This window comes from Diceros bicornis, chromosome 13 (genome assembly GCF_020826845.1).
Source record: "Diceros bicornis minor isolate mBicDic1 chromosome 13, mDicBic1.mat.cur, whole genome shotgun sequence".
In the NCBI taxonomy this organism is placed as follows: domain Eukaryota; kingdom Metazoa; phylum Chordata; class Mammalia; order Perissodactyla; family Rhinocerotidae; genus Diceros; species Diceros bicornis.
The window spans coordinates 39844288-39869191 of record NC_080752.1 but is presented as its reverse complement, the minus strand read 5'-3'; the positions used below and the strand labels follow the sequence as shown (position 1 = coordinate 39869191).

The 24904-nt window shown below is 39.2% G+C and overlaps 1 protein-coding gene and 1 pseudogene across 3 annotated transcripts in view; one reads left to right on the top strand and one right to left on the bottom strand.

Annotated features, from left to right (window-relative positions):
* The first annotated feature begins 587 nt into the window (after positions 1-587).
* HNRNPR (heterogeneous nuclear ribonucleoprotein R) overlaps positions 588-24904 on the top strand; it is a 37002-nt gene continuing 12685 nt past the window's right edge. Inside the window, exons 1-6 of one of the 3 annotated variants that reach the window (XM_058553195.1) lie at positions 588-687; positions 3836-4001; positions 6264-6382; positions 7025-7132; positions 9962-10075; positions 24224-24400. In XM_058553195.1, coding sequence (XP_058409178.1) covers positions 3845-4001; positions 6264-6382; positions 7025-7132; positions 9962-10075; positions 24224-24400 — 675 coding nt within the window. In that variant the 5' untranslated portion in view covers positions 588-687; positions 3836-3844. Of the gene's footprint in view, positions 688-3832; positions 4002-6263; positions 6383-7024; positions 7133-9961; positions 10076-24223; positions 24401-24904 lie in introns of all 3 variants that reach the window. The other 2 variants (XM_058553194.1, XM_058553196.1) reach the window with 2 other exon arrangements.
* LOC131412940 (ADP-ribosylation factor-like protein 6-interacting protein 1) lies at positions 20750-21477 on the bottom strand (annotated as a pseudogene).

Genomic DNA, 24904 nt, shown 5'->3' with positions numbered 1-24904 from the left:
ATTCTCCAGCAAAAGGACGAGCCAAATCATCCTTAAATCGTGTTCCAACTAGAGCCCAAAAGACGACCTAGAGCGCGGCCCGACCGCGTGACGGGGGGCGTGTCTGGGGCGAACGCCGGCGGCGGCAGCGCGAGGGGCATCGGGGGCGCTGCGACGGGGCGGGAGGTCCGCGGCGGAGCGAGGCCGGCGCGGACGGTAGGGGGTGGGGTTCCGGAGGCGGCCACGCGGCGCGAGGCCTACGTTTTTGGCCTCGCGTCGGCGGCAGACGAGGAGGGAGGAGCCTCGGCCACCCAGGGCCTGGGGCCCCGCAGCCTCGCCTCTACCCGGGGCTTCACCACAGACCCCTTTGTGTTCCTGCCCCCGCCCCGGAGGCACCCCAGCCGGCGGCGCTGAGTTTCCCCATTGGCTCGGCCGACGGCTTCACCGATTGGCTCCCGAGTCATCCGGCGTCGTGCGCCTCTGCTCGCTACTATTGGTCGCCTGAACTGCCCCTCAGGCCGCCGCGCGAGGTGATTGCCCGGCCGCTCGGAGTCCCTGGAAGCAGTTCCGGGAAACCCCGCGTGCTGCCGGGATCGCGTCTCTGTCCATGAGGGGGGGAGGGGGTGGCGCGCGCGCCATTTCTAGTCGTTTTCAAAGCGCCTCGCGCTGATTCTCACGGGCCCGGCCGCCGGCCCCAGCTCTGCCCTGGTGAGTCTCGCGCCGGCCCGTGGGGGGAGGGGCCAGGCGCCCCGATCCGACCCGACTCGGCCCGGCCCGGGCCCGGCGTCTGGTCCCCAGTTTCGTTCTCGCTCCGAGGCCGCGAGGTGGGGGTGGGGACGGGCCGGGGGCGGCTTCGGCCTCGTCCGGCCGCGCCGCTGAGGGCCTAGCCCCGCCGAGGCGCTTCCGCGCCCTCGCTCGTCCTCTCCCCGCTCCTCCAACCCCCGGCCCGCCGGGCGCCCTCCGCGCGGCCTGCCGGGCTCGGCTGTGCTTTTCCCGCCTCCGCCCTCCGCCCCACGCGGCCCCTTGCTTCTCCGCCGGAGCCGCCTCGCTCCGGTCCCAGCCGGCCTAGCCGCGAGTGGGACGTGTTGATGCTCGGGACGGGCACGAGGGGGTGGGGTGGGCAGAGGGCGGGATGCAAGCCGGGGTCACCTGAGCCGGGGGAAAAGTTTCGTGTGAGCAGGACCCGAAGGGCCGATCGGTGTAGGAAGCCTCCCTCCCTTCCCCCATTCTGCGTGCTGCGAGCCGAGATTTGAAGGAAAAAATGACTACTAGAGGCCGTGAAACTTAGGTGCCGGCGGCGCCCGCGAGAACCTAGTGCTGAGAATGTCACAGGCGCGCTGAATTGGAAAGGCAATTCTCTTGCCAAAATTTAAAAGTTAAAGCGGAGGGGTTTTTGAAAGGTTCAGTCCTTTCACACTACCTATTTGAGATTTCTGCTGTCCTCAAGAGGCTGAATTTATGTCTCATGAGTCAGTCGTAGGATGAGGGCTTGACACTCCTCAGCCATTAGATAACCGTTACTTTTCATGTCGTGGGTTCTTTTAAAGCCCGTCTCTTAAGATGGTGAGTTTGCACAAAGATGTTCAGAAAAAGTCAGGGAGGGGTTAGTGCTGACTTCCCAAATCTCCCAGCAGCCCTTGTAAATCTTATTTAAATTTCTACTTTTTGCAGAAATGCTTAGTTCAAACGACTCCAGTCACGTTAGTACATTTGCTGCATCCAGAAATATGGTTTGGCTGTGTGGCATTGCGTGGAATTGACACGAGGGTTTTAAATGGTCTCGTATGACATAAAAGTCTTTTTAAAATGAGCACATTGTATTCGGTTTGAAGATAGAGCTGTTCCCTTGATCTGAAAAGTTTCAGTATCTGGAATCTAATTATTTTACGTTTTTTTCTTAAAGTTTATAAACTTTTTTTGAAAATTTCAACCAATGTCAGAGTCACCTTGTAGAGAGCCTTTACAATGAAATGGTAGTCATAAATATTTCTATCTTGAGCTTAATACCCAGCTTGTCTTTTTGCTTTACACATACTTTAAAAAAATACCACCTTAACAGATGTTCATTGAACTTCTCTTTTAAAAATTTGCTTGCTTTCTGTGACTAATAGTATTCCCAGGTGCAATACCCTAAGGGTCTTGTGATACTGAGAACTTTTGAGTTCTGATGATCTTGTGGTCGTATTTGGGGGTGGGGGAGCATGGGAAAACGGAGCTATAGGTTCTCAAAGAGATTTTGGACTCGAGGATGCATCTTTATAGAAATAGGTTGTATTAATCAGTAACGTATTCATTTTAAACTGTAAGTAGTTTCTTGATGAAAAGTATGCCAGTTTCGAATGTTTTCATTTTTGCCTGTTCATCAGAATTTGAGGCTTGCCTTGAGAAACATTTATCCACCCAGAGTTTAACCAGAGTCTGCGTCTGTATAGACATTAGTGGGCTATCAAGTCTTAATGTTTTGTAATTATAGGAAGTCATGATATTGTTTATCTCATTTTCAAGAATAACCCTTTCTGCATTTTCCTCTCTTCCTGCTCTATTACCTCCTTCCTCTCGGTCTTCCTCACTTTTTCATGAACTTCAACTAAGTATCAGTGGACTTTGAAATAAGAAGTTGTTTTAAGTCAGAAAACTGCACCTGGTGCGTTTGCACAGTGTTTGTTAAGCAATCTGGCAGTGTGGTTATCTTACGGGTTTTAGTGCTTTTTAGGAAACTTGTATTTTTCTCTATAGCTGACTAGGTATCTTGAGTTTCGTCAAGAAAAGTAGGCTTTTTCTTGAGATCCGCCTCATGTCCTTTATTTCAGTATTTGTTGCAATGTCTTCATTCTGCTGCTTATTATCTTCATCACATTATAATTTCACCACAGACAAATACACTTTAATGCCCTGTCTTTTGAGGCAGTATAGAGACTGGCTTTGTCTGGTTTTATTATTTAAGCTCTTTTCAGAGAGTTGGTCCAATTCAGCATTACGAACAGGTTGAACATGCAAAATGATTTGGGTAGGTTAATCTGAGACGTCTGACCTAAGTTTATCCTAATTAGGTAATGTTTGTTGAAACTATTTGGAAGAACTTAGAAGTCCATTCTTCAATATGTTTTTGGAGCTTTATTTTACTAATATGAAAAATTCAATAAGTACTCATCTTTTTTTTTTTTTTTTTAAAGAAGCGACCTCAATTATAGGTCACTTTTCATTTTACGTGGACTTAAAACAATTGTTTAACTTTCAAACTTGGTCATTTTTTCTTTTAAATCTGTGAATGGGAATAGCAAGTTAATTTTAGAAGAAAAATTAATGTCAAGTTTTTTAGTTTTAAGTGAGGCGAAGGAAACCCAAACCACCAGCATGTTGAACTAGAGACATGTTGAACAGGGCATTTACTTCACACCTATTGGAGATTTGAAGCAGAGCTAGGAAAATTTGAAAGTCCTTAAAACTTTAAGTGGTCTGTGGGTGTTCATTCTGTTTTTAAACCAAACTTTTAAAAACTGTTTAAGAATTGAGAGCCGAGGGTCTTTTTAGGGTTTGTGATTTGTTGATATGCTCGTCAGGACACAACAGCTGCTTTTGTTAATCAGTGATTCTACCTTCAGTAAATTCAAGCCTTTATTTAATCTAGTGTACATGAAGTTCCTTAAAGATCTAATGCTTCCATGTACATTTTCTATGGTTTTGCAGAATTATTATTGCAAATTTAGGTCAGATACATCACTAAAGGCATAAAATATTATTTTGATAGACGTTATTAGCAGCATGTATACAAATTAGTTTAGATAAATCATGCATTGTCCTACAAACTAGTTATTTCTGGCTTAATGTAATATAGCTCCTGAATTTTTTCCAGCAGCATAATAAAATGGCTAATCAGGTGAATGGTAATGCGGTACAGTTAAAAGAAGAGGAAGAACCAATGGATACTTCCAGTGTAACTCACACAGAACACTACAAGACACTGATAGAGGCAGGCCTCCCACAGAAGGTGGCAGAAAGACTTGATGAAATATTTCAGACAGGTATAATATGCATTTCTTGTTTCTGACTGGTTATGAAAGTGAGGGCAAACCACTTTGAATTTTATAGATTTTTTTTTTAAGGTTAAATAATACTTATTGTTTCTGATCTATGTAGAGCTGAATGTTTGTTACTTTCCCTTCATTGAGGGCATATTGGGTTTGACTTTGATATTCTTTTTTCATTATTTTGAAGCCTCCTTAGTGTTGAATATGCAGTCTTAGTTGTTTCAGAACAGTACATCAATTTGTCTTACATTTACTACCAATTAAAATGTATGTTTCAGCATACTAAATTTTACAATTTTTTTCTTAATCTAAATTAGTCATCATTTTGCTTTTACTTTTCTACTTTTAGCTTCTTAAAGTGATTGTTAAATCAGCTTAGGTCTGATTAGGTGGCATAAGAGGACTAGTAGTTAGACTGTATTGTCTGAAATGATAATAAATGTCAGACTCCTTGAGAGTTTGTGGCCTGTCTAGTTTCTAGTAGACAGAAATCCACATCTCTCAGTAATTTGAAAGTGTTTGGTTTGTAATAGCTGCTTTTTTTTTTTTTTAATCTAGAAGTCCCATGGTTAAGTGTGTCAGCAAATTTGAACATCTTAATACAGTTGGTTGTAGGTGGTTTGAAGTTTTAAAGAGGGAGAGAAATATTTACCCTTAGGGAGTGTTGTTCATAAGTAAATATGTCCTCCCCCTTTGGGGCCAAAGATGGAAACTTTCTTCCTCTGTGTTTTGTGTGCCTATCCAGACTCTGGGAGAGAGAATAGAATTATCTTACAAATGTGTGTTAGGTACCGTAGTAACAAATATCTGTTTTTTTGTCCTTTAAAAAAAATTTTTAATCTGGAAAGCTCAATAAATTTAGACATAAAAATGATTTCTAAAAGTGACTCCTGGGTGATGGTCCCATTCGAAAATCAGTCCTCAGGAACTTTTTGTGACATTCTGCCATAGAGAGTTGGCAGTGATCTGCTTAGAGATGCTCTCTTGTAGAGTGTTTTGTTATTGATAAGAGGCTGATGGTTTGGGTGTAGGGTTGGATTGACAGAATGGATTGATGAGTGTCCTGAGTTGTGGCTTTGGGTGGTGGTATGGAATATTCAAGTAAGGAAATTCCATTTATTTAGGCATGCTCATTTTGAGCTTTTAAAACAAATTATGGCAACATTTTTTTAAAGTAACTTTGCAAGTGGCATTACATTTATTTAAAATATATTTAGTGTATGGAATAAAGTTCTTTTGGCTTTACCAAAATGGAGTCACTTTTGATGTTAGTTTAATATGGACTTGGGGGTTTTAATCTGCCAAATATTTCCATTTTATATTGGATCAATTCTGAAATATATTCCTTATATATATAGAGAGAGAAATATAACAAACTTAAGAAATTATATTTTAAACGTAGTAGATGTTCTGTGTGCAGTTAAATATACTACATATGTAGAATGCAATGCATATATTTTCTGTGTAGTTTACTTGTAAGTCCACAGTAAAGTCCTTAATGCCATTTGAAAAAAATTGTCAGTGTTGTGAATGCCACAGCATCTTTAAATCTCAGCTTGACACTTTGGAAGAACAAAAAATGCCTTAAAATATGACTTTCAGAATTGATTAATCCAGCTGCATCTGCATTTGTAGAAGAGTTTAAAATTATGCCTTTCCACATTCTGACTGCAGCAAAGTAGATGCTCAGATAAAAAATGCATTTCATTTTATCTTTGGTGCTAAGGAGGGAAAGCCATTTTTTAGAGAGTGGAAAGAGTTATTTAGTAAAAGTAGTTCTCTCTTATTTTTCCCCCCACCTCTTGTGTGGTTAGCAACAGCTACAACAGTCCATATAATTTGAAGGTTGATCCTTGGGAAATACAGTTGTGTTCTTACCACTCTAACATAAACCAGAATTTGTTACATTAATGCTTAATCTGTAGTACAGTGTGTACATCAGGTTTAACTTCCAGGACTTAAACCTTTTGGGGAGTGGGAAATGGGGTTAGGGTTTTTGTGTTTTTTTGTTTTTTTGGTGGGATATGGAGATTGAAATTCATGTTTGTAGGTGTTGACATTTTATCTATTTTCATATCTGTACTCTTCACCTTTCTATCTAGTGTTTGTATAGCTGCCTATATACATATAGTTAAATGAAAATGCAGTCTGTTAGTGATAGCATTGAATATTACAATTCTTGATTAAACATTGGTAGCACAGTTTAGATTATCCCTTTTGTTGCAGTAATGTTACCCCTTTTCAATTTAATTTTAGGCTTGGTAGCTTATGTCGATCTTGATGAAAGAGCAATTGATGCTCTCAGGGAATTTAATGAAGAAGGAGCTCTGTCTGTACTACAGCAGTTCAAGGAAAGTGACTTATCACATGTTCAGGTAAGGCCGTCACTCAGAATCGTCTTTGAGCAACTAATGATCTGAAATTATTTTAGCGTTACTTTTTTCCTATGGAGAAGTGGTATTTTTTGTTTGTGACTACCTCTGCTTCTTTAAAAACACTAGTTTAAAGAATAAAAGGCCTGCCTGCAGCAAAGAGTTTTCAGAAACACAAGTATAAAGTAAAGGTCTCCCCCCACTCCTTTGTTTGCAGTAAGTTACTTTTTTAAAAACTTAAAATCAAAGCCAAAGTTTGCTGATTGTTATTCTTAGGTTTTTACATGTTTAAATTATTCAGATTTTAGACACTTTTGGGTTATCTGGTTCTGTTTTATTATCTTGGAGGAAAATAATGTAGGTGGGAGGAATAGTTTTGGAACATCTGGGGAAGATAGTCCAGATGCATTTAAATATCAACAAGTGGAAGACTGCCAGTGTAGAAGGTAAGCTCCCTGAGGCGATGCCTTGGCTGTCTGCTCCAGGCTCTGACACATAGTAACCACTCAGCAAAGACTTGTTGAATGAATAAATGAGTAAATATTCTGTTAAAATTCTGGTCTTCTGAAATTTAAATTTAATTATGTATTTGATCCTTCAACAATTTCTGTGATTCTTTTTCATTGAATTACTTGCCTGTTCTAGAACAAAAGTGCTTTTTTATGTGGAGTTATGAAGACCTACAGGCAAAGGGAGAAACAGGGGAGCAAGGTGCAAGAGTCCACAAAGGGACCTGATGAAGCAAAGATCAAGGTAAAACTTGACTTGGATAGTTGTAATGAAGTTAAATTTAATGATGATAGCTAATGCTTCTTTTCATGTTTCCTAGAAACAGTTTTTATAGTTCCACTTTTTTTTGAAACTGGTGTTTAGAAATGAAATAATTTATGGAAAATTACATAGGAAGAATTTGGGGGGCAAAGATTCACTTGTATATTTGGTGAAAAACCCTGATTCAAACTCTCCCTCATTCTTTGTTCTGGGTATGAAGGATACATGTTTATTGATGCTTCTGATAATAGTTTTTTGGATTGATCCAGTCATGTCTCTTGGTTCGATTTCTTTCCAAGGACTTCCTTTTCTCTTGATAAAGAGGGTTTTTATACCTGCTTTCCTCCTTTCTAATTTTTATTTACCTCAGTTTCTTTATTTGTAAACTGGGAATAGTAATAGTGCCTATCTTATAGAGTTGCAGTGAGGATTAAAGGAATTAAGATATGTAAAGCGCTTAGAATAATGCCTGGAATGTAGCAAGAACTATATAACGTGAGCCATTGTTGTTATTACTATTTAGATAAACTGCTCTGAAAGGTAAATATAGGGCTTTTAGTGAAAGACCAGTGAACCTAATTCCTTAGTTAAATGTGTATTGATGTTTTGCTGCAGTGATAGACTTTTCCATTTGAAATAGTTATTTAATGTTAAAGTGGTTTGTACAGTTTTATGTTTTAGACAGGAAATAAGAACTTGTAGTTTCTCTCATATAACTGGTTTATATAGAGCTCTTTTGTACCTTTTTTCCTCATCTGTAAAATGGCATAACCCCATTCTTATTTATTTATTTTTTTGGTGAGGAAGATTGGCCCTGAGCTGACTGCTGGTGCCAGTCTTCCCCTTTTAGCTTGAGGAAGATTGGCCCTGAGCTAGTATCTGTGCCAGTCTTCCTCTAGTTTGTATGTGGGTTGCCGCCACAGCATGGCTTTATGAGTGGTATAGGTCTGCACCTGGGATCTGAACCCATGAATCCTGGGCCGCCGAAGCAGAGTGCTTTTTTTATTTTATTTTATTTTATTTTATTTTTTTTTTGTGTGAGGAGATCAGCCCTGTGCTAACATCCGCCAATCCTCCTCTTTTTTTGCTGAGGAAGACAGCCCTGGGCTAACATCTGTGCCCATCTTCCTCCACTTTATATGGGACGCCGCCACAGCATGGCTTGCCAAGCAGTGCGTCGGTGCGCGCCCGGGATCCGAACCAGCGAACCCCGGGCCGCCGCAGCGGAGCGCGCGCACTTAACCGCTTGCGCCACCGGGCCGGCCCCTATTTTAATTTTTTTATAATTTTATTTATTTATTTTTTCCCCCAAAGCCCCATTAGATAGTTGTATGTCACAGCTGCACATCCTTCCAGTTGCTGCATGTGGGACACGGCCATGGGGCCGGAGAAGCGGTGCGTCAGTGCGCACCCGGGATCCGAACCCGGGCCGCCAGCAGCGGAGCGCGCGCACCCAACCGCCAAGCCACGGGCAGGCCCCCAGAGTGCTTAATTTTACCTTAACCACTACACCACCAGGCTGGCCCCTTTTATATTTTTTAAATAATTTAATATGTGAAAATTTTATATGATACAATAGTTGTTTTTAAAGAAACTTCTTACTGTTCATTGAATAGGCCTATGTTATTTCCCTAAAGCTGACTATTTGGTCTTGTTAAGGTGTGTATTATATATGTAATATGTATGTGTATAATACGTATTAAACAAGTAATTTGTAAATATGTAATATACATATTATGTATATATTATATATTACGTGTTTTTCTATGTTTAAAAGTAGAGCAGCTCTATTTGAGTCAAAGGTAGAAGAATGGGGGACCTAAAGTGACTCTGGAATCCCAGGGTTCCTCCAAAGGTATTTTTGAAAACCACCAAACTTGAAACTTGATGATGTCTAAAATCTCTTGTTGCTTTGACGTTGTATAATTTTAAAAACTTTAAGTGTAAAATTCTCCCCTTTCTAGGTAGATTGCATTTCCTTTTTTCCCTTATGTCTTCGTTCTGTAGGCCTTTCATATAAATACAAATGCTTGAGGGCCAGGACATTATCTTCTTTTTTTATGATTCCTCATAATACCTAATATAATGTTGTGAGGAAGGTTGGTAATCAGGAAACATAGGGTAGTTTGTTTTTTGAAACCTGAGTATTCTCATTTGGTAATTGCCAAGTACTTTGAGTCTGAGCTGTATGAGAAATGGTCTGGTTCTTACGGATCTTATGGTATAGCAGGAGTACAAAACAAAAGGATCAAACAATATAAAGGTTAAATTATTTGAGTACAATAGAAAGTCTGAGTAGGAAGATGTGAGAAATAGTAAATGAGAGAAGCTACATGAAGGACGTAGGACTTCTGATGTTTTAAGGATACAGAACATTTTATTTGAAAAGAATCACTGGTAGATATAAGTATGGTATATAAAGGGAACAAGTAAGGAAAGAAGTCTAATTAAAGTAGAGCAGGATGCAGAATGAGGAATACTGCAGTACATAAGCATGAATAGGTAGCGTGGGGTCAGCTTATGTCGAATTTTTAATCCTTGCCCCTTTTTTCTGTTCTCATTCATAACAAACAAGTAGTGTGTGCTTAGACACTTAATTTGCCTACAACTTTTTCCGTTAAATGTCTGGAAAGGAGCAGTAAAATAAAGTGGGAGCAACATATGTGAGAGGTACCAGTGTGAGTTTTGACATTTTTTTACCTAACTAAAATACATAGGCTAAGACATTGGGGTCCCTTTTGGAAAAGATTAGTATACTGGTGTGTGTGTGATTTAATATTTGAGTATAAACAGATGTATACTTATCTTTAGGCCTTGCTTGAGAGAACTGGTTATACTCTGGATGTAACCACAGGACAGAGGAAGTATGGTGGTCCTCCACCAGACAGTGTGTACTCTGGCGTGCAACCTGGAATTGGAACAGAAGTAAGTGTTCTTCAGCCGTTTGCCGAAATCTTACCAGTATGTAAATTATTCTGTCTGTTGTATGATGGGGGGAAATACTTGATTATTTTCAATGTGTAGCTATTATTATTTTTTTGGATATCGAGTTGTATTTTGCTGCCATCATAAGCAAGGAGAATCATGTGACTGGTAGATACCCAAACACTTTGTAAAGGAATGTAGAGTTCTTGGAACTGGTTGCTCAAACCATGCAGCTAGCAACACACCATTTAAGGTGCTTGGGCTGAGGTTATTAAGGAGAAACAATTGCTGTATTCTGTTTTTGTTTTGTTCTGTCAGTAATTTTGAGCAGTGCTTGTCCTCCCTCCTCGACCCTCCCCCCATCACATAGAAAGTATTCAGTATTAACTGAGAGATTTATCGGTGGGAGTGGGTTGCACAAGGGAAGGATGTGGAATCAGATAAAAGCTTGAGCACATTGGTCTATCCTTGAACAAAGAAGCAATTCCTCCTGCATCTTTGCCTTCATAAAGATTTCTTCTTCATATGCCTTTATGCTAGCCTATTCTTATCCTTTAAATGGAGAAAACTGAGCCAAAATGTAAGGTCTGTTATAGCAGGGATCTTGTCTGATTTGGTGTCTCCACTGTCTATATTTAGTGCCTAGCATAATGCCAGGAATATAGTAGGCACACAGTGTTTGACAAATGATTGGTTATGGTTTTTTTCTTTGAATAATAAAAATAATAATGATAAAATAAAATAATAATAAATAATAAAGTAAAATAATAATAATTAAATAAAATAATAATAAAAATAAAAAAAAATAATAATTGGTTTAGGTGGTATTATTATGTATTCCCTACTTATATTAGAATTCTAAGAAATCTTAAAGGTTTACTCAGACTCCTATTTGAGTAACTTTAAAGGAAACAAGAATGCCTTGCTCAAACTGCTATCAAGGATACCCTCCTAAAAGCTAAAACTTACTTTTCAGGTAACCAGAAGCAAAGATTATTATTTCTAGTTTGTGAATAAAGACATCGCCTTTTAGCATTATTTTTTATTGTTGTATTTTTTTTTTAATTTATTTTATTTTATTATTATTATTTTTTTTTGTGAGGAAGATCAGCTCTGAGCTAACATCCGTGCCAATCCTCCTCTTTTTGCTGAGGAAGACTGGCCCTGAGCTAACATCTATTGCTAGTCCTCCTTTTTTTCCCTTTTTCTCCCCAAAGCCCTAGTAGATAGTTGTATGTCATAGTTGCATGTCATAGTTGCACATCCTTCTAGTTGCTGTATGTGGGACGCAGCCTCAGCATGGCTGGACAGGCAGTGCATCAGTGTGCACCCGGGATCCGAACCAGAGCCACCAGTAGCAGAGCGCGTGCACTTAACCGCTAAGCCACAGGGCCAGCCCTAGCGTTATTTTTTAGATCTATATCAGAACTAATTCTAGTTGTGTTCTCTGTATATAGAATGGAGTTTAGGGCCCCGGCCCCGTGGCTTAGCGGTTAAGTGCGCGCGATCCGCTACTGGCGGCCCGGGTTCGGATCCCGGGCGCGCACCGCCGCACTGCTTCTCTGGCCATGCTGAGGCCGCGTGCCACATACAGCAACTAGAAGGATGTGCAACTATGACATAGAACTATCTACTGGGGCTTTGGGGGAAAAAAAAAGGGAGGAGGATTGGCAATAGATGTTAGCTCAGAGCCGGTCTTCCTCAGCAAAAAGAGGAGGATTAGCACGGATGTTAGCTCAGGGCTGATCTTCCTCACAAAAAAAAAAAAATGAATGGAGTTTACATCCATTGGTCTTTGTTCCGTGAGCCTCTTTTAAACAGTATTATAGTTAATATTCTATTTCTTAATATTTAGCTTTTTTTGTGTGTGAGGAAGATCAGCCCTGAGCTAACATCCATGCCAATCCTCCTCTTTTTGCTGAGGAAGACTGGCCCTGGGCTAACATCTGTGCCTATCTTCCTCCACTTTATGTGGGACGCCGCCACAGCATGGCTTGACAGGCGGTGCCTCGGTGCGCGCCCGGGATCTGAACCCCGGGCCGCCAGCAGCAGAGTGCGCGCACTTAACTGCTACACCACGGGGCCGGCCCCAATGTTTAGCATTATTAAAGGGGGCTCTAAGCATTTTTATTTTTCATGATACCTGAGTCAGCTACATGTGATTGTTTTGAGTCTCTTAAAAAACTACTGTAACTTACTTAATGTTATATAATTATTGACAAAGTTAGAATTGGGACTCTGAGCCGTCTAAGTTCCTTCCGGGGGCAGATGTCATTGAAACATCGTGTACAAGTGAATAATGTTTCAGCCTTTTTTTTCCACTTTTGTCCTCTCATTTACTGCCCCCCCGCCATCCTTCATTTTTAATGTTCTGCTTATGTTGTGAACCCATTCAAACCTACGTTTATATTTTATTTGCTTTTTAAACAATATGGAAATATAGTTTAGCTTTCTTACTTGAACTCCTACAGCATATATATTTTTTCTAATGGTTTTAAATTTTGTTCTTAGCATCAGGATTTTTTTTTTATTTTTTATTTTTTTTGGTGAGGAAGATTAGCCCTGAGCTAACATCTGTTGCCAGTCCTCCTCTTTTTGCTGAGGAAGATTGGTCCTGGGCTAACATCTCTGCCCATCTTCCTCTACTTTTTATATGTGGGGCACCACCACAGCATGGCTTGATAAGCAGTGCGTAGGTCTGCGCCAGGATCTGAACCTGCAAACCCTGGGCCGCCAAAGGTGGGTACATGAACTTAACTACTACCCCACTCGGCCAGCCCCAGCATTTTATTTTTTTTTTTATGAATAAAAATGGAATTGCCTTTGTGCCTTTTCCTTGTTCTTGAGGCAGCCTGAGACACCTCCAAGAGGGGAATACAACTTCAAAAATTTATTTGTGGGGCCAGCCCGGTGGTGTAGCAATTAAGTTTGTGCGCTCCGCTTCGGTGGCCTGGGGTTTGCAGGTTCAGATCCCATGCGCAGACCAATGCACCGCTTGTCAATCCTCACTGTGGTGGCGTCCCATATAAAGTAGAGGAAGATGGGCATGGATGTTAGCACAGGGCCAACCTTCCTCAGCAAAAAGAGGAGGATTGTCAACGGCTGTTAGCTCAGGGCTAGTCTTTCTCACACGAAAAAATAAAGTAATTAATTAAAAAATAATAAAAAAATTATTTGCAGTATACCATTCAGCATGTGAAATCCCTGTTAATATTTACCAATTACGTTTTTTTTAGTCTTGTTTTCTTCAACTAGTTATAAAATCCTTAGGAATAAAAATTAAGTCTATATAAAACTGTTATGTTCTTTGCAATGCCCAATACAGTCTGGTGTAAAATTAGTTGGTTGTATCTATTTCATAATTATAGAAGTGAACTTTTTTAACCCATTAGATTGGTTTTATTAATGAGCTCAATAATGGAGAGAGATTTATTTTATCTTTTCTTTATATAGGTAAGGAAGGAGTTTGCTAGTACTCTTAAGATTTCACTGAAAGCATATGAGTAATTTAATAGAATAAACTATTTTGAGTATCCTAGTAGAAACAAATAGTTGGTAAGCTAATTGGAAAATATGTGTAAGTTCTTTTATTGCATTATATTTTATTGTATTGCATTATTCTTTATTCCACTGCATTGCCTCTTTAGGAGAAAGATACATTTTCCTGTATATTAAGTATCATTACATACAGCAAATATTGTTGCAGCAAAATCCCCTATATGAGATCACCAACCTAAGCCACAGCTGTCAAGCAATTTGTTACAACAAAGTCCTCGTGTAAAGTTTTTGATTCCTTCCATAAGATAAGATTTCATGAGATTTGGTCTATACTTGTTGAAAATTCAAGTTTTGAAAAATCAGAAAAATAGGAGGTTTTTAACATGTTAGATTGCTGATAGATTTAATAAATTAGTTTTAATTGGTGTCACTTTTGATGCTGTGAGGTTTAGGTTTTTGTTCTTTTATGTTTTATTACAGTTATTAAAAATTTTTAGCTCTTGATTGAGGAAGTTGAAATTAGGGTCATTGCCTAAGACTGACAATATTAAGTTGTGAGCAGACTCAGATTTCATCTTTGGATAAAATCTACTGCAAATTAACCCTACGAATGAGCGCTCATTAACAAACATTGTTGCTAAATGTTGTCCTGTGATGAGAAATTTATAGGAATGATAGGTATTAATTTTGAAATGTACTTTTTAGTGTGCTTAGGCTCTCAGACATAGTCTGGTTATAGTATCTTTATATTCTTCAGCTGGTATTGTAAAATTGTTTGGGAAGCAAGTTCTGTTTTAATTTGCTTCCGTTGACATAAATGTCATATCCATAGAGATCATGGCTGTATAATACGCTCTTATTTGTGTAAAGAGCATAGCACTAATGTTCTGTGGAGGAATTCAAAAGAAGGGGTAGATTGAGATCTAATTCTTTGGTTTATTAACTGTTACTGGCTGTTTGGTTTATTAAGTGTTACAGGAGCAGTGTATTTAGCAGAAACCTAAAAATATATGACTTTGTAGCACCTGAATTAAATTATGTATAAGGAAAAGCTGCTGTGTTTGCAGATTAGCAAATAGGAGCTGGATAATGGAAGAACCCCAGTAGGTACTCAGAAGATTCTGTTGAGCTGCCTGGTTTTTCTGTTCCTTTCAGAGTCTCAGAGGGTTTCCTCTATTACTGTGGCAGTACTTGATGGATAGATGGTAAATAGCCAAAAGTTTTTCCAAGCCTTGATGCCTAGTGAGTAAAGAAAGAACTGTTGTTACGGTTTTCACTAGGTTCTGTTGGTCCTGAAGAGGGAGGATTTACCTGCACATGACTGAGTGCTTACTCTGAACAGCTCATATGGAGCCAGAATGGCTCAGGGACTAGCAAGTTAATAAAAGGAAAACATTTCTATTTCCTTTTAGTTAATTAAAAATTGAGCTTAAAAACTTTTAAAGGAGTGATGTTGAATTAGTTTTTGAATACTGTTTATTTTTTTAGCCTTTATAAGTTCTTTAATGTAAACTGATCTTGAAATGAGGCCATCTTCTATTTTTCAGATGAACCAGTGTTTTTAGTCTGTTCCTTCATGGACCCCAGTGATTATAACATTGGGGACTTTGCTGACCACAGATATATTGATGTTTATTTTAAAGTAAAACAGTATTATTATGGAAAATCTATAAGTTGAACATCTAACATTCAAATGATAGTTTAGAGTACAAGGAGCTTGCTCTTATGAATCCTTTCTGTAAAGTGATTAATCAATCAATAAATTACTTTTCCTGAAAATACAAGTTTTTCTCTTTAGGTTGCTTAATGAGGCAAACCTGTTTGGTTCTAAAAATATAGGCACAAGTGTTATATAAGTAGTATAATAATCTGACACTTAGCTTCCTTGCTTAGTTGTGTGTCAGATATATTTTCATAACGCCACTGCGTGTGCTCTTTCTTTGCTTACATGTATTTGTAATGGATAGGGAGAAAATATATATGGTGAACGATGTAATTGTGAAGCACCATTGCATTATGTTAATAGAAACAATTTAAAGCAGAATTTACTTCCCAGATCAGTTTTTAAATATTCAAATACGGGGGCCAGCCGGGTGGCATAGTGGTTAAGTTCGCGTGTTCCGCTTCCGAGGCCCAGGGTTCTCAGGTTCGAATCCCAGGCACAGACCAACGCACCGCTCATCAAGCCATTCTGTGGCAGCATCCTACATACAAAATAGAGGAAGATGGGCACAGATGTTAGCTTAGGGCCAGTCTTCCTCGCCAAAAAAATAAATAAATAAATAAAAATCAATTATCCTCAAATATAAAAATACTCTGACCAGTCTGTGCCAGAGAGCCTAGCCACACCAAAAAACACATTTCAAAATTAATATCAGTTATCCTTGTGTATTTCTTATCTCAGGACACTTTTTATCAGTAGCTTTTTTTAGTGCTATGCCCTGTTAATGAATGCTCATTCATAGAGTTGATAATGCGGGCTGGTATAGCTAAAACTAGTAAGAAGTGGTCAGATTCTGGATATTTTGAAGACAAATCTGACAGGATTTATTGATGGGTTTGATATAGGGGTATGAGAGAAAGGAGCCAAGGATGACTTCAAGGCTTATGACCTGGCAGCTGGAAGGATGGAGTTGCCATTTATTGAAATGAGAAAGGCTGTAGAGAAGAGCAAATTAACAGGATTGAAAGATAGTAGTTCAGTTCTGGACATGTTATGAGTTAGGTGTCTCTTAGACCTCCAAGTGGAGCTGTTGAGTAAGTAGTTGCTTATATGAGCCTGGAGTTCAGGGGAGAGTTCTGGCTGGAGATTATAAATGTGGGAGGCGTAAACATCTAGGTGGTATTTAGAAACTGCGAGTTTCGATATAGTCACCAAGGAAGTGTGCGTAGCTAGAGAAAAGGTCTAAGATCTGATCCCTGGAGCCCTCCAACATTTAGAGTTTGGGAGATGAGGAACTAGCACAGGGGACTGAGAAGAAAGAGCCAGTGAGGTAAAAGAAAAACCAGGAGTGTGTTATCCCAGAAGTCAAGTGAAGAAAGTTTTCACAGAAGGAAGGATGGTCAGTTATATCAAACTTTCCAAGTAAGATGAGGACTGAGATTGACACTTAATTGTGACAACATGGATGTCATTAGTGACTTTGACAGGAATGGTGGTGAAAACCAGATCTGAAGAAGATTCAAGAGAGTGGGAGATGAGGAATTGGAGCATTTTTTTGGAATTTCTATATACAGCAAGTATTTTACAACTCTTTTGAGCAATTTTGCTAAAAACAGTAGCAGAGAAGTGTCACAATAGCTGGAAGGTGTTGTAGTCAAGATATATTTTTGTTTTAATTAATTTTAATGGAGAAGTTATAAGATATTTGTGTGCTGAAGGGAATGATCCATGTATAAAGGAGGAAATTGATGATAAAATTGTTGCTGGACCAGGTGTCCTTGAGTAGGGAAGAAGGGATGGCATCTAGTGCATAAGTTAACAGTATGAGGTAGATGTTCATTCATACACTGATTCAAAGATGAGCAGCTATTATGTCCCAGGCACTGTGTTCAATGGTGGGAATAAAATGAAGAACAAGATGTCAGCTCTCAAGTGGAAATTGAACCCTCTTGCTGGTGTTATTCCCAGATGAGGATATTGAGATTCCCTGATTAAGAAACTTGCTCTCAAGGTAACTAAAATGTAAGTTTTAATCCAACATAACTTAAAACTCACTATTTATCGCATTCTCTCTACCTTCATAGTTATCATCCTACTGCTCCAAGCCACCATCATCCTTTGCCTGGATTGTCCAGTTAACCTGACTGATGAACCTGTTTCTCCATACAATCCATTTTCTACCCAGCTACCAGAATATTCCCTTTAGAACATAAGTCATACCCAGTCACTTGTGTGCTCAAAACCCTCTGATGTCTTTCCAACACATTTGGAATGAAACTCAGACTCCCAACCATGGTTTAACTTAATCTGACCGCTGTTCTCTCTTTCTTAACACTATCTTCTGTGTGGACTTTCTATTCCAGTGACTGGTCTATTTGCTGTTCTTCAGATATGTCAAGTGTACTCCCATCTTTTTGTATTTGTTTCCTTCCCTTGAAATGCTCTTTCCTCAGATTTTTACTTAATTTTCTCTTAGGTCTCAGTTCAAATTTACCTCCTAAGGGAGGCCCTCCCAATTAAAATACAACCTCTTCCTCATCATTTATCACTTTTCCTTGCTTTTATTTTTTTTTTATTTTTTTATTTTTTAAATTTTTATTTATTTATTTTTTCCCCCAAAGCCCCAGTAGGTAGTTGTATGTCATAGTTGCACATCCTTCCAGTCGCTGTATGTGGGACACGGCCTCAGCATGGCCGGAGAAGCGGTGCGTCGCTGCGCGCCCAGGATCCAAACCTGGGCCACCAGCAGCCGAGCGTGTGCACTTAACCACTAAGCCATGGGGCCGACCCTCCTTGCTTTTATTTATATATTTTTGCTGAGGAAGATTCTCCCTGAGCTAGTATCCATTGCCAGTCCTCCTCTTTTTTTTGTTTGAGGAAGCTTAGCCCTGAGCTAACATCTTTGCCAGTTTTCCTCTATGTTTTTGTATGTGGGACACCACCACAGCATGGCTGGTGAGTGGAGTAGGTCTGTGCCCAGGATCTGAACCTGTGAACCCGGGCCGCCAAAGCGGAGCTCACAGAACTTGAACGACTGCCACGGGCCTGGGCCCCCTTGCTTTTATTTTTCTTAGCCCTTAACACCTCCTGAAATCATTTATTTATTTTTATTTTTGTCTGTCTCTATCAGTAGAATGTAAACCTCATGAATGTTTAGATCTTGTCTGTGGTGTTCTCTGTATCTCTAAAACTTAGAAGAATACGTGGTATGTGAGTCCCAGGTATATGCGATGCCATGGCTCATGAAAGGTTTAGACAAGTTCCATGAGTAGGGAGGGAGCCAGTTGTCTGTTGTCTGTATAGGCTAGGCATTATGCATTGGAACAACTTCAGGCTGATACTTAAAAGATTAGTTGGATGTGGATGAGAATGGGAGGGATTAAAAATACCAGATTTCTGTTTATGGGAGTATTAGTTCCTCAGTCATTTTGGGAGAGGAGGGGGAGCAGAAATTATGTTCTCCCAATTGAAATGGGGAAAATCAGGGGAGCTGGTTGACAAGGGTGGGTTTTAGTCATTTTGATTTTTGGAAAAAGGAGAGGAGACTTTTGTTGCAAATGTATTATATCTTTATCATAGAATATTTAGAAAATATAATTAAGGGAAAAGAATAAAATTAGAACAGTTTATTCGTGCATTGATAACCACTATTAGTATTATTCTGATACATAGTCACGTTTATCTATACATACACCTATATTCAAAAAACAAAAATTTGCATTGCTAGACTTATTGATGATTTGAGGTAAAATCAGGACAACCAAGAGGAAATGTTTAAATTTCAGCTTTTTAAAAATTTTCCCCCTTTTACACAAAACAAAGTAGAAGAAATAATACAGGATTAAAATCTCAAAAGTGGTTAACTGGTAGAACACATATACACAAAAAATCTGGATAGGAAGACAGGTTTATTTACAATGAGGAAACACATGTAAATTAAGGTAATTTGTAGTTTTCATATGAAACATTAAAAAAGAAAACCAAATATATGCTACATAGGTGCCACTGTTTACAGCAATATTGAAGGGGAGAAAACACTTATTTAGGGACAGGTATTTCACAAGGTCCAGATTTTACAGCATCAGTGCAGTAAATTCACAAAACTATATTATAGCTCATTAATCAGAGTTTAAGAATTGTTCGCAAATATGTCACATTTTCGGCCCTCAGAGGTTCATTCCTACAGATTTCAATTACTCTACATTTCTAGCTTCTGAGAAGGAAAATGATTCTAAGACGCTTTCCAAGGAGTTACAAAATCTCTGTAGACCAGAGGCCAGCTGTCATGGCCACAATCTGTTCTCACCAACAGCCCTTGCATTCTTCAGAGAAATAGCTAGGAAACCAGTCAGAGGCCAGCATAGTCACCACCTCCTATGCCAAATCTGTGGAGACCAAAGCAACCAACGCTTACCATATGGTGAGAATCTTGAGGCTCACCTTTAAAGGCTTATTCTGGTCTTGAAAAATTAGTAGGATAAGGTTATTTTCTACTGAAATGAATCTTGATTAAACACAGGAAAAGTTTTGTCCTTTATTGGCTGGTCTCGGAGTGAAGGTCAAAGACATGAGTCTTAACCTATTATGTACTTTAGTTTTAGTCAGCTGAAAATCTGAAATTAAAAGTATGCTAAAAATCCTAAATACAAACTTTTGGAAGCCTGCTATTAAAAAGCCTTGAAGGATCTACTAACTTGAAGTCTAAGTGCAAGAGGACAAGAGCTCAAAGCCTGTGAGAGTCCCCATTTGGGAGGAAGGATCAATGTTTCCTCCAAATTGCTAAGTTTTGCACAAGGGAGAAACCAACACATACTAGAGCATGGAATTGATCTCATTTTATTCCACGAGGATTCTTTCCCATGGTATAGAAACAGAATGAGGAAGAATCTTAATTGGTCTCTTCATCAGAAATGGTAAACTTGGTCTCTATATTCATGTGCCAGACAGTTTTGTAAGCAGACTGTGGAAGTAGACAGGAAAACCAGCTTCCTGTAGCCTCAGACCACTACCTTGTATCAAGCTAAAGCAACGACCAACTCAGACAGGAGAACCAGCTTCTTGTAGCCTCAGACCATTACCTTGTATCGAGCTAAAGCAACTACCAACTCAGACAGGAGAACCAGCTTCCTGTAGCCTCAGACCACTACCTTATATCGAGCTAAAGCAACGACCAACTTGAACAATTATCCAGAGTCACTGTTAACTGGACTAAAGGGTGAAGTTCACCACTACATTATTTTAAAGGAAGTTGCCTAAAAGTAAGAATTCAATTAACCCTGGGTGAGAAAAATCAAAACAAGTCGTACTCACAAATGAGTCGTCTGTAGAAGGCCAGCTGATGAGAATGCACCCTGCTACACTTGACATGAAGACACTACGCATAAAGCCTTACTTGGCGAGTCTGAATTTCTACTAATTAAGGGCAGAATGAGGGAGAGCAAAGAACTACTTCTGTAACTTTTTAGTATCCAGAGAGCATAATATAAACTGTTCCCAGGGACAATGTATACGCTACTAATCACACTGAATAAAGCAGATGCATTATTCATTTTTCTTTTCTTTTTGTTTGAGAAGCTTGTTTATCTCCCTTTTGGCCATTCCAATGTACTTTGAAATGATTCCATGTTTGTTTAGTCAAGGAAGCAACAGTACAAAAGTCACTATCAGGTAGGTGAGAAGAAGGTTGTGGACTTGCTGTCCTGCCTAAGCAAGTGCAGCAAGAGAAACGATCATGGTTCACGAAGTACATTTTAGGGTTTTCTTCCTTTAGTGTGAAGAGGCATTTCCACCAGCCCACAGCTCTGCATCCAGTTTTGACTAGATTGCTGCAAATTTCATGGAATCTTTGCTGTTGCTCAGTGGTCCATTTATTGGAGCCAAAAATTCTAGGTGCCAGAATGGGAACAAGGTAGTCAGCCAAGCACAAAAACATAACAAAACAGGAAACATGGGACAGAACAGATGGATCTAGATAGTAGATAGTCAGAAACACCAGAGAAACCACCCCCATGATAGCACGTGGAAACTAGGCTCTTTCCCATCGCAGGACTTTATCAGCCATCAGCATCACTCCTCCCCATCCTTGCAGCTGCTCTTCCAGACTTGCAGTCTGTGTAGCCAACAGGTTGGTGCTGCGATTATCTCCCTCCACCATCGTCCCCGAGGTGCCGCCTCAGCGAGCGGAAGCCACCCTGCAATGCAGCCTTCCTGCAAGAACTGCACAACGACCCCAGAGCCGGAAATGTTTGATAGACAGCTGGAGATAATAGAATTAGGTCTTGGGATGTAGATCTGAAAGATGACTGTATAGTTGTAGGCTTTGGGAATGGATATGATCTTTAAAAGTGAAGAAAATACAGTGCAGATTAGGAAATAGAGCCATAACTTTCGGAAACAGGTAGATTATTATAAGGTGGATAGAAGAATCACTATGGAAAGGACAGAGAAGTAATTAAAGGTAAGAAGATCAGGTTAGTGGAGGATTCTGAAAGCTTAAGGGAAGAGAATTTTCAGAAGGTAGCATCACTACTGTTAATGCTTGTTGACAAGGCAAGGCCGATGAGACTGAGAAAAAAAGACTTGAACTTGGTCATTAGAAGTCCATTAGTGACATTTGGGCATACAGTTTAGTGTTAGAGGAAGAAGCCAATTTTCTTTTTTTTTTTTTGCTCAGGAATATTGTCTCTGAGCTAACATCTGTTGCCAGTCTTCCTCTTTTTTCTGAGGAGGATTGGCCTTAAGCTAATATCTGTGCCCATCTTCCTCTATTTTGTATGTGGGACGCTGCCACAGTGTGGCTTGATGAGCGGTGTGTAGGTCTGTGCCTGGGATGCGAACCCTGGGCCGCCAAAGTGGAACACGGGAACTGGAAGAAGCCAATTTTAGAGAGTTAAAGAGAGCATAGATGCCAAGTGCTTTTCAGAGTTAGTTTTCACTAGAAAGATGGTTCTGTAGGGACATCACTCAGATGATGCCTCAGATGTCTTATTTATACTTGTCTGTAGCTTCACAGTACTAAGCATATTATTTGATGAGTTGAAAAGAATAACTGCATGAGTGAGATAAAAACAGATGGGCTATGTGTTCAAAGCATTTAGAAGTGAAAGGAGGGCCAGCCCCGTGGCTTAGCGGTTAAGTGTGTGCACTCCGCTGCTGGTGGCCTGGGTTTGGATCCCGGGTGCGCACTGATGCACTGCTTCTCCGGCCATGCTGAGGCCGTGTCCCACATACAGCAACTAGAAGGATGTGCAACTATGACATACAACTATCTACTGGGGCTTTGGGGGAAAAAAATAAATAAATCAAAAAAATTATTAAAAAAAAAGTGAAAGGAAAGATATATATATATATATAAAATGTAGGCTAAAGTAAAGTAAGGAGTTTTTGTTTGTGTTTTGTTTTGTATGGGAGATTTGGTATGTTTGAAGACAGAGGAAGGAACCAGTGGAAAGGGAAGGATGTACTGAGCAAAATAGGAGAGTTGGAGAAATAAAGGTTTGCAGTTATTTCCTAAAGAAGGTGATGAGAAGAAATGAACTTATTTATTATGGTTAAGGAGTTAACCTTGGAATGGAAGTAAATCTCTTTTCTGTGAGGTATAAGGAAAGTGAAAATAAATAGATGTTGAGAGAGCTTTTTAAGGCTGAGAGGAAAGAATATGAGGAAACCAGTGACTTTCCCAGATGATGTCCTTAGAATGAGACTTAGTGAACAAGAGTTGGAGAATTTAAGGAGGTAGAATTGGAAGAGATATTATGTGAGAATCGTGCTAGAGATTCAAAAGAAGACCTCAGATTTTACCAGACAGCAATGAAGGTGAATCTGATTATTTTGAAAGGGCTTGTCTTGAGATAACACAACTGTTGTAGAGCTTAACATTGGAAACTTAATTTAATATCCAGTAATAATTTTGGCATCTTTTGGATTGCTGTTATTATTTTACTAATCAGGTCATTTTTGGGAATATGAAATGTTGATGTAGATGAATTTCACTAGAAAAATTCATCTCTCATGCAAACACTGTACTCTCTAAGACTTTGTGTGTGGATTGCAAATGTTTTAACAGAAAAGGTTGTTTTTGAAGTTGCTGACATGGTGAAAACCTGAAAAAAATTGTAGTCTGATATTAAATACTGAGAGGGTTTCTGATTGTTTAATTCTAATTTATCATTATTGCATATTATAATTTAATCCTACTTATATAATTTTAATTAAGATAGAACACCAGATCTTCAAATGGTGAAGAATTTTTTTCATACCTTATAATGTAATATTCTGATAGAGAAAGGGACAGATTGAAGCACGGGAGTTTTAAGTAGTAAAGATTTTATTTTATTTTATTTTGTTTTATTTTATTTTATTTTGTTATATTTTATTTTAATTATTTATTTATTTATTTAGTTTTTCCCCCAAAGCCCCAGTAGATAGTTGTATGTCGTAGTTGCACATCCTTCTAGTTGCTGTATGTGGGACGCGGCCTCAGCATGGCTGGAGAAGCGGTGCGTCGGTGCGCGCCTGGAATCTGAACCTGAGCCGCCAGCAGCGGAGCGCGCACACTTAACCGCTAAGCCACAGGGCCGCCCTTAGTAAAGATTTTAGAGTTGAGAAAATGGCAAGAAGACCACATCAATCTTTGATTCAGTTGTTTTTATAAAAATTCAGACATCATATTTCCATGAAGATACATACATGCCCTTTATTCTATTTTTATGAGAAAAAGACATTATAAAAATTCAAAATTTAGAGTTAGTACACGTTTTGCACATTCTTATTAAACAGTTTCCATTTTTCAATATAGAATATTGTTCTGTGTGGATGACCTTAAGGTCATTATAATAAAAATTAGGGTTAGCTCCACGAGATTCAAATTATCCCCATTCCTCCGTAACCATCTTTGTGCCCCTACCCCCCTTAAAAAAAAGACAGGCTTTGGGGCTCTAAAATCAAATGCTTACATTGGGATTTCTAATACAGAGGTTTTATTTCAGGTCTTTGTAGGTAAAATACCAAGAGATTTATATGAAGATGAGTTGGTGCCCCTTTTTGAAAAGGCTGGTCCCATTTGGGATCTGCGTCTTATGATGGATCCACTGTCCGGTCAGAACAGAGGGTATGCATTTATCACCTTCTGTGGAAAGGAAGCTGCGCAGGAAGCTGTTAAACTGGTATGTGATAAACAGAAACCCACTGTCTAGCAAGTCATTATTTGAGAGAATTACTTCAATTAAAAAATGTTTGCAGTCAACGTTGTTTCATTTTTTTATCAGTTTTTGCTTTGAATGTTTTTATATTGATTGAGTTGATATGTGACCTTTTCTCTATTTTTCTGATTATAAAAGTAAAGAAGAAATGAAAATACCCAAGAAATAATGTGTTAGAGAAAGTCTCCCATAGTTCTAAGAAGTTATTCATCAGAGTGATCAGTATCTAAAGTTTCATTTGAATATTTGGCTTCTGCAGTTCTCTCTTTTGATTTTAGACAAAAAGGATGTCAATTCTTGCTGTTAAACTTTAGGATAGGATTCTTAAAGTGTAATGAAGGCTGGGATGGGTTCTGGGGAACTTAACAATGGGCTACAGTGACTTAGGACACAATTCAGGAAATGGTTGTAAATCTGTTTTGTTTTATGTTTGTCATACCTAATCATACAATTTACTCATTTTCTAAG